Source organism: Antedon bifida, chromosome 2 (genome assembly GCF_963402885.1).
Source record: "Antedon bifida chromosome 2, ecAntBifi1.1, whole genome shotgun sequence".
In the NCBI taxonomy this organism is placed as follows: Eukaryota; Metazoa; Echinodermata; class Crinoidea; order Comatulida; family Antedonidae; genus Antedon; species Antedon bifida.
The window spans coordinates 2,988,825-2,998,630 of record NC_136227.1 but is presented as its reverse complement, the minus strand read 5'-3'; the positions used below and the strand labels follow the sequence as shown (position 1 = coordinate 2,998,630).

At 35.3% G+C, this 9,806-nt stretch overlaps 2 protein-coding genes across 4 annotated transcripts in view; both read right to left on the bottom strand.

The window, feature by feature from the left end:
• LOC144835839 (nicotinate-nucleotide pyrophosphorylase [carboxylating]-like) overlaps positions 1 to 9,786 on the bottom strand; it is a 50,205-nt gene extending 40,419 nt beyond the window's left edge. The window contains exons 1-4 of one of the 3 annotated variants that reach the window (XR_013611110.1): positions 9,736 to 9,786; positions 8,670 to 9,243; positions 8,220 to 8,351; positions 7,499 to 7,816 (exon numbers count right to left, since the gene is read on the bottom strand). Coding sequence is in view for 2 of the 3 variants with exons in the window: in XM_078690950.1 (XP_078547076.1) it covers positions 7,589 to 7,816; positions 8,220 to 8,351; positions 8,670 to 9,242 (933 nt within the window). In the remaining variant the exon portion in view is untranslated. Of the gene's footprint in view, positions 1 to 7,250; positions 7,817 to 8,219; positions 8,352 to 8,669; positions 9,244 to 9,561; positions 9,646 to 9,735 lie in introns of those variants that run through there. The other 2 variants (XM_078690950.1, XM_078690951.1) reach the window with 2 other exon arrangements.
• Positions 1,890 to 4,073, bottom strand: LOC144835854 (uncharacterized). The gene is made up of 4 exons (XM_078690971.1): positions 3,976 to 4,073; positions 2,652 to 2,811; positions 2,388 to 2,544; positions 1,890 to 2,283 (listed from the first exon to the last, which is right to left on the bottom strand). Exons 2-4 carry the CDS (start codon positions 2,800 to 2,802, stop codon positions 1,890 to 1,892), a joined length of 702 nt encoding a protein of 233 aa, XP_078547097.1. The 5' UTR covers positions 2,803 to 2,811; positions 3,976 to 4,073.
• Positions 9,787 to 9,806: the final 20 nt, after the last annotated feature.

The following is a 9,806-nucleotide window of genomic DNA, read 5'->3' as shown; positions in this document are numbered from 1 at the left end:
CTGCCAGGCGATTTGGGATAATTTAAAAAACACCTACATGGCTATTCCATCACGTAGCGATTGGAAGCAAATCGCGGAAAAGTTTAATTCGAAATGGAATTTCCCAAATTGCATTGGAGCAATAGACGGCAAACATGTACAGATTGTAGCTCCAGATAGATCGGGATCATTGTTTTATAACTATAAGTCGACACACTCAGTTGTGCTACTAGCACTGGTCGATGCTGACTACTGTTTTTCTTTTATTGATGTCGGGAACTACGGGTCAAACAGCGATGGCGGAATTTTCGCTAGATCCGACCTAAACCGAGCTATTACAAACAAAACCTTGGAAGTACCAGAAGATGTCAATTTACCCGGTTCCCCAGAGCTTGGGCCAATGCCACATGTCATCTTAGGTGATGAAGCCTTCCCATTGAAAACTAACATTATGAGGCCATATCCTGGAAAGGAACTGACCGACGAAAAGCGACTTTTTAACTACAGACTGTCGAGGGGCAGAAGAATCTCTGAAAACGTATTTGGACAGCTGGCCGCGAAATACCGAATTTATTTTCGTGTAATCAACATGCATCCAAAGAACGTGGACAAGATCATTAAGGCAACCTGCGTACTCCATAACTACATAAAAAAAACTTCCGACAGGAGTGGACGACTTCCTCCTACCGAAGACGTTGACCTTAGTCAATACGAAGGAATGCAGCCACTACGCCAAATAGGCAATCATGCAGGGGTAGACGCGATGGGAATTCGTGATGCTTTCAAAGACTACTTCAATTCACCAAATGGTCAAGTGCCGTGGCAGAGTCAAGCTTGCTTTGGGCACGCCTGCATCTAGTAATGTTGCTAATCAATGCATTCACCGTCAAAATAATTTTCAAAATAAACAAATTAAAGATTGGATAAGTTCAAGTACTGTAGTTTAATATAATTATAGCTATTAAATACAATTCACATTTAATTAGACATTCAGGTCATTCAATACCAACTCTATAAATATAATAATCTTTTGTGAAATATTATATTCACATAACAAATTTTTAAATTTGTATTAATTACGTCAACTGAATATTATAATTTTTTTTAATTACCTCATAAAAGACATAAAGTTTGTGGTACATCACGTATATCAGCGTTTCGATCAATATACTTTGATCGTCATGAGGATCAAAATATATTGATCGAAACGTCAAGAAACTCAACAGTTCTTTTCAGAACCAAATACATATGGTGTACTGCAAGCTTTATGTCAACATTTGATTTTTCCAATCAAACTGTCAAACAATATATTACTAATTTACATCTTGGCATTGAATGCCCCATTTGTTAAATTGTTTTTAAATTACTTATTACATCGTTTTTGTTAATTTTAATGTTTCTTCTCTTGCAATAAATACATATGTAGGTATTAAAGATGTATTGTCTCCCAAAAACATGAAAAATGATGATTAATTAAATCAGACTTTAAAAAAGGATATTTTGTAGTTTTAATAGAGTAAATCTCTTCTATAGAAAAATAAATATGTTCACTATAAATTGACAATATAAATGGATAAATTCAACCCAAAACCCAGCCAATTTGACTATTGTTTGCTTTAAATTACAGTTTTTTCTGGTAAATCATTTCTTTTTTTCGATCCAGTTTTGTATATAAAGTGGATAACAAATAATAAACATTTAAATGGCAACAACAAAAATGGTAAGAATTTTTTTTCAGGGGGACAATACATCTTAATACTTATACATAGCAAAATATTAATTTAAATTAATCTAACTTAATATTCACAGATCCAATGGTAAAGACCAAATTTGAAAGTATTAGAGATTTATTTAAGAAATGGAAAGATTCGCAAATCCTGAAAAGCGGACAGGAATTCACCATGGTATACTTATTCTTCATTAATTGCAATTTCTTCCTCAATTTCTAAAATTAGTTCATTCATTTTTCTCTTGACCTCGATTTGCTTTAATTTTGGAAACCTTCTAACCGTTGCCAGGTGTGATCTAAAAAACAAAGTAAGGTCATCGGCTTCTTTTTGCTCATCTCTGGCCTTCTTTGATTGGAAATATTCCACTAAATGTTCTGCGATTTCTTCCTCTTTTTTTCTTTTATTGCAACTCGATTTTAATGTAGCTTTGGCATCTGCAGAAGCTTCAGCTACTGGAGCTTCAGCTACTGGAGCTTCAGCTACTGGAGCTTCAGCTACTGTAGCTTCAGCTACTGGGCCTTCAAAGTCAGTTGACACTGGAATATCTGTATGTTTAGTAATGTTACTAAAACTTCTGTAAGTAAAGTTGGTTAAGATTAATTACAGTAAAAATAATAGCAACAACATTTATAACCCCACGTAACTAAAAAAAACACAAACATTAAAATCTGAACTTACTCCCGGTGCGATATATGGACTTGCAGAAATCCTAGGTGATCTGCCCACTTGTATTTTTTCTTCGCTTTGAATTCCTGTCCGCTTTTCGCGATGTGGGAATCTTTCCATTTTTTGAATGAATCCCTTATACTCTCAAATTTGGTCTTTACCATTGGATCTGTGAATATTAAGTTAGATTTAGGTTAGGTATGAATGCATTAACACAGTTTAAAACAGTAGACTGTTTCAATTTGTTGTTATGTAGGTATTAAATAAAATACTCACATTCAAGTCCAACTTGCTTTCCAATAGCCTGCCAAATATCAATCTTTTTCTTATCATTCTTATAGTCTGAATCTTTCTTGTCGTACAAGACTGAATTTTTCTCCACTAGCAACAAGAGCCTTTCAATTTGATTGTCATAGTCAGAATTCATGATGTGATTCTGTCACACACAAGACAAGCAGAAAAAAAAAAAAATATCAATTAGTTATTCATAAATATCTATTTTAATTTCCACATACTGTAATTATTTCAGCCTCTAATTTATATAGATTATTATTATAATAGATTAATAGGCCCAAAGTACCCTAGACTAACATACTAATTTATTAACTCTAGGGCTAGGCTAGGCCTAGCCTTGTTGCGATATGTTCTTTCCTGAAACTGGAATTGATCTAGGCCTAGCTAGGCAGATAGAAGTAGTAGGGCCTAGTCTAGGCCTACTGTAAAAAAGTAGCTATAGGCCTAGTTAGGCTAGGCGGGCTAGTACTCCTAGTCTACGCTTAGCTAGGCTACTGTAATAATAATATTATAACCCTTAAAACACCTTATTGCTACACATTTTGAAAATTGTGTAGCAAAAAATTCAATACAAAACTATGTTTCTCGACTTAAAAATCAGTTTGATTAGCCATATTGCTAAACAAAATTTTTAAATGAAAATTTTCCCTGGGTAGGCCTGTGCATAGCCCTTATTTGTATTACTATATGGTAGACCTATCTATATAGGCTACTACTACTAGGCCTAGGCAGGTTTAGATTATGCACTTGTCAATTGTATGACCCACTATACAACCCCCGGGAGAGGTGCGTCATTTGTCCGATGTGCGTCATACCTTATGAATACCATGACGCACCCATGCGTCAATAATGTGACCTACCATTTTGACGCACTGTGACCATGTTTTTTATGATATTTTGGGTGGTAAAGTGACGGACATTGACACACCATTGGTCATTGATTTGACGTACCATCTAGGTTTTTTGACGCACCCCTGTGTCAGTAATTATTTGTAAATGACGCACCCATGACGCACCTCTCCCGGGGGTCATATAGTGGGTCATATAATTGACAAGTGCATTATTACTAGGCCCTATTAGATTAGATTATATACTACAAACCTAGGCGTAGAGTAGTAGTAGGCCAAGTCTAAATAGTCCTAGGCTAGGTACATCTAGGCTAGTAAGTTTAGCCTACTAGGCTAGGCCTACTACACTAGTAGAGGCCTAGGCGCCCTACAAACAGTATTAATAATAATAGAATAGGCCTAGGCCCTACTAGTACTAGGCCTAGTAAAGTAGAGGGCCTCTGATAATTACTACACACCTATGATGCAGACTAGAGCTAGACTACGATGACGATCTTAGGCTATAGTATTGGTGTTATAGGCCTAGGCTAGTATGGAAAGGGTTGCTATGCTAAGCCTACCGCGTCTCGTCCTACGGCGAGAGGGCACGCGGAATAGGACTCAACGTACGCCTCCATGGAGACACTACTGGGCGGGAGTATCACGTCAATTTTATGGCCTAAACAGACGATAGAAATGAATTCACTGTTTTATGCTTATTCGATAGAAAATAAACAATGAAATGATACTTATCTTTAAACTGTGATAATTAATTTGATGATTCTTAATAATAACACACAGCATAATAAGGGTTCAACTCCGTAAATTCAAAATTTAATACAAAAAATCACTTTCCTCCATTTCCCCGCGCAAGTAGGACACACGATGATTGTGTCCCGAGCATGCAGCTCTTCATGACCTTCGACATATAAACACGGGCTATGATTGGTCAAATGTAGACCGTGTTCCGTTCCGTTCCATCTCGATCAAATCAAGAGCGATCTGTCCGTTCCGTTGTTTTTCACCGGCCGTTCATTTTTCACGGAACGGATTTGGTGTAAACGCTGCTATTGTTTTAACGCTTTTCGATTTTCTAACAAAACGGCGCCGTCTTCCGTTCCGCGAAACGGAGCAGGTGGGAATGCCCCTTTAAGCATGGATACAAACCAACGAATGCCACCGGTTTGTTTAATTTTTAAGAATAAATAGATTTTTATTTATGGTGTAGTATTAATTTGTGCAAATTGCCTACATGGTGTGGGCTAGTAATCTTTAAAACCTGTTGGTTTAATAGTACTCTAATATTAACTTGTATTCTATTAGCATCCTGAACTCTAATGGTACCCCATGTTCTAATAGTAACTTGAATTTTATTATTATCTATATTTAAACCAAACTTAACTTGTTAGTAACCCATGCTCTAATAGTAATCCTCTATGTATTTGTAACCCTATACTCTAATGGTAACCCATACTCTAATGGTAACCCATACTATAATGGTAACCCGTACTCTAATGGTAACCCATACTCTAATGGTAACCCATACTCTGTTAACCCATACTCTAATGGTAACCCATACTATAATGGTAACCCATACTATGTTAACCCATACTCTAATGGTAACCCATACTCTAATGGTAACCCATACTCTGTTAACCCATACTCTAATGGTAACCCATACTATAATGGTAACCCATATTCTGTTAACCCATACTCTAATGGTAACCCATACTCTGTTAACCCATACTCTAATGGTAACCCATACTCTGTTAACCCATACTCTAATGGTAAACCCATACTCTGTTAACCCATACTCTAATTGTAACCCATACTCTAATGGTAACCCATACTCTGTTAACCCATACGCTAATGGTAACCCATACTTTAATAGTATTAGTAACCCATACTCTAATGTTAACCCATACTCTGTTATCCCATACACTAATGGTAACCCTTACTCTAATGGTAAACCCATACTCTGTTAACCCATACTCTAATAGTAACCCATACTCTAATGGTAACCCATACTCTGTTAACCCATACTCTAATGGTAACCCATACTCTAATGGTAACCCTTACTATAATGGTAACCCGTACTCTAATGGTAAACCCATACTCTGTTAACCCATACTCTAATAGTAACCCATACTCTAATGGTAACCCATACTCTAATGGTAACCCATACTCTAATGGTAACCCTTACTATAATGGTAACCCGTACTCTAATGGTAATCCATACTCTGTTAACCCATACTAATAGTTAACCCATACTTTAATGGTAACCCAGAGCTTAGTAGATGTAAGATGTTTACTTTGTTTTCTTCTTGAAATGTGCAATATATAGGCCATTTGGTTTTAGAAAGAGTACTGTGTATGTTCGCTAGGATTAGTTTAAGACTCTCATGCACTCAAAACAAAATACTAAGCAAATCACATTGTTCTATGGTGCAAACAAACATCTTATAAAACAAATCTCATAGGTTTATACATATTATTTATCTTTAATTAATTGATCTTAATTTATTTTTCGTAAGATTTTTATATATTTAATAAATTCATGAAAAGAATATTGAATTTTCATGATTTAGTTCCGAAGTTTCATATTGAAAAGTTGGATCATTTTAGGCTATATGAAGGAAATAGTTTACAGTATTGATTTAAAAGAACGGGGTACATACATTTAGCCAACTAATCCTCATTGGGGTTTTTTTAAAATTGAATATTAACTTTTTTAATAATTTAAATGCATTCTAATATATTTGAAAGATATTTTCAAATATTTATATAAATAGGAAAAATAATGATTAATTAACATAACATTTAGAGAGGGAAAAAAAAGAAATATTTGAATAATAATATTTTTCAGACCTAATTGTTAAAATTAAAGGTAGGTAGGTAAAATTAATTTTATTTTTATTCAAGTACAAAAAAACACATTACTGAACACACTGACAGACAGACAGACTGATGGAGTATTATCATGCACACAGACTACATTGTTATTTTTAATTATGTATAAAATGATATGAATGTGACATTTTTGGCTTGTTGGTTATTTCAATAAACACTGTGTGTGAAAATGATTCAATTTCTTGACATTTTGCTATTTATATATCCATTTCTAGACTTGCCCCAAGTCTGTAGTTATTTTGAGGCTTTTCGATGTTTATCTGAAATACAAGCTCAAGTAGTGTACGTATGAAACGCTGTATGTGCAAAAATATTTATCTTTTTACTAATACTAAAGGACAACTTGACCGAGGACCATATTTTTACGTATTAGGGATGTACATATGATTTCAGATCAATCGCGAGATTAAGCATATCGCCGCACGCACTTGCCGTACAGCCATCGCTGTAAATTGCTGTGACATCACAGGTGCAGTTGTCCTTTAAGTCAAACTCTGTCTGGAACCCAAACTAATCCATTTCAAATAGGAGCTTGACAAGATGAATCAATTTAAAATTCACTCTGCCTCTGACAAACTGTTTTGTCTATAACTTGGAAATGTATTTGTTTTTGATTCATTTGTCCCATTACTTTAAAGCTCTGTCTACACTATCAAACTTTATGTGACAAAAAAATGTGATGTGCCCATATATGGACATGATGATGTCATATTACTACCATATTTGGGCATATCACTACCATATTTGGGCAAAGCACTACCCTATATGAGAAACATCACACTTTTTTGTCAAACTAGTAACACAGATACAACCAACAAAATACACTTGACATATTATATTGTTTTTATAAAATGTATAATTAATTTAATTCAAATTAAAACAATTAACTGACAACCAATTGATTATATTTAATTACATTATAATCTTTCTGATAAAAATATATAAAGTAAAGTTTTAAAAAAAAGATAAATAGATTAACAAATTCCCATATTGTTTTATTTAAATGTAGTGCAGGTTGAATCGGAAACAAAATCTGGTTGGTTTGTTTCTTTGTCTACACTATTAAACTAGTGATATGGCCAAATATGATAGTAATATGACATCATCATGTCCATATATGGGCACATCACATTTTTGATAGTGTATACAGAACTGTGAAACCAATTTTTCTCAGAAAACGACTCATTTACTAACACTTGTGACGAGTGGATTTGAAGGGTCACGACCTTCTTTACAAATCTTTAATGAGAAGTCCACCGTCTGGTAGCCCTGCGTTAACTTGCCCAACGACACAACGTCTACGTCAGGCCCAAAGTATGATGGCAAGGTGTCCTTTGTAACTCCTCCACTGGCCTCTACAATTACATGTGGGAAGCTTTGTTTAACTTGCTTGGCTGCGTCATGGAGTGTCTAGTAACACAAGGAAGAATTAAAACATGTACCATGGTTGGAGCAAAAACGTATATTAATATACTAAACCGACATATTACCAGATTTCAACGAAAATAATTATAATTTTTTTTAAAACAAAAATATCCCTTAAGCTCTGTATACACTATCAAACTAGTTTGAAAAAAAAAGTGTGAGGTGCCCAAATATGGTAGTGATATGCTTAAATATGGTAGTGATATGACATCATCATGTCCATATATGGGCACATCACATTTTTTTGTCATATAAAGTTTGATAGTGAAGACAGGCTTTATTGCAGCTCAAGTACAAATGTAATGAAATGTATTGCAATGTTAAAGACAACCCCGCTCTCACCGATTGGAGTGTGAGAGCCCCCATCAAGTACTACCTTGCAGCTTACCTGCGAATGAAAGTTGTCCAACATAACGATATCTGCACCAGCAGTAGCGGCTTCCGTTGCTTCTTCTATACTTCGACATTCCACTTCAATTTTAATTGAAAATCCGCCCACATTCCTCGCTGCACTTACGGCCTAAAACGATGGATGAAGAGATTTGTAATGAATTTTCATCGATACCTTAAAAGCATTTCATTAAAATATTAATGCCAGTTATCTTAAGCTCTGTCTACACTATCAAACTAGTTTGACAAAAAAAGTGTGAGGTGCCCAAATATGGTAGTTATATGCCAAAATATGGTAGTTATATGCCAAAATATGGTAGTGATATGACATCATCATGTCCATATATGGGCACATCGCATAAAGTTTGATAGTGTAGACAGAGCTTAAAGCTATGTTTATACAAGACTTAGTTATTTTGTTATTTTTGTTGGCCAGAATGGAGTGTACCTTTGAGATGCTTCCAGCACTCCATATATGGTTATCCTTCAACATGATCATAGATGAGAGATCATAGCGATGGGTTGAAACTCCTCCCACCAACAACGCATATTTCTCAACCAATCGAAAACCAGGAGTAGTCTTTCTAGTCCCAGCAACTTTGCCATGCCAACCAGCTTCCGTCGCAATATCCGACAACTCCCGCGCTATCGACGCTATTCCGCTAGCCCTTGTGATACAGTTCAAACCTATTCTTTCCCCAAGTAGAATTTTATTCGCAGGACCTGTTACCCTGGCGACTGTACACACCGGTTCTAGTAGGTCACCTTCAGAGAAGTACCATTCTACGTAACACCCTAGTTTGCTGAAAATTGCATTGAAAAATGGAACACCACACAGAACACCTTGCGATTTGCACAGTAAAACAGCAGATTCTTTTTTGTTTCCAACGACAAATCCACCGTAATCAAAGCTTGGGGTGTCTTCTTGCAACCACCTCTCCACCAGCTCCTGGATGGCTACTGGATGCAGTAACGATGACAGGTCATGTATGCGATTCTCCATCACTATAGATTCAGACATTCTAAAAAAAAAAACAACTTGTACACATCATTAAATATAAATATTGAATTAGGCAAATAATATGAAATGAAGAATAAACGGTATAGAAAATCAATTTCATGTCGATGAACACAAGCACGCATATTCCTCTCTCTCCCTGCACGATTAGATTTACTGTACTTTTATTCCAATAATATGCATCCATACAAAAGCCTACAGATACCCTGTCACTGTTTATATAATGTTTGGATAAAAGCTAATATTAACCTATTAATTATAGAGGCCTAATAAATAACACAGCAGAAACACATCAGCAGTATCCTCCTAGTACACTACATACCTATCTAGCTAGTACTGTATAATAATAGATTTAGCTAAATTTCTCTCTCTGACTTGTGATGTGTAAACTAACAAAGCCTACTACTGGCTGGGGGAACTAAGTGCTTCAGATTTATCCAGCTACACTCAACGCCCACTATATTTAAACCTAGTTAATATTTAAAATAATGTTCACTTCGTATTCTTGAAAAAATTGGTTTTGATTGATTGATTGATCAGCACTACTCTGCACCACAGAAGAAAAAC

Bases quoted from the DNA above. Each gene is read 5' to 3' on its own strand.
- LOC144835854 (XM_078690971.1), bottom strand. From the start codon at position 2,802: ATGAATTCTGACTATGACAATCAAATTGAAAGGCTCTTGTTGCTAGTG. The intron at 2,545-2,651 runs GTGAGTATTTTA...TAATATTCACAG, and splicing joins AAAGCAAGTTGGACTTGAAT to ATCCAATGGTAAAGACCAAA. The intron at 2,284-2,387 runs GTAAGTTCAGAT...CTTTACTTACAG, and splicing joins GTCCATATATCGCACCGGGA to AAGTTTTAGTAACATTACTA.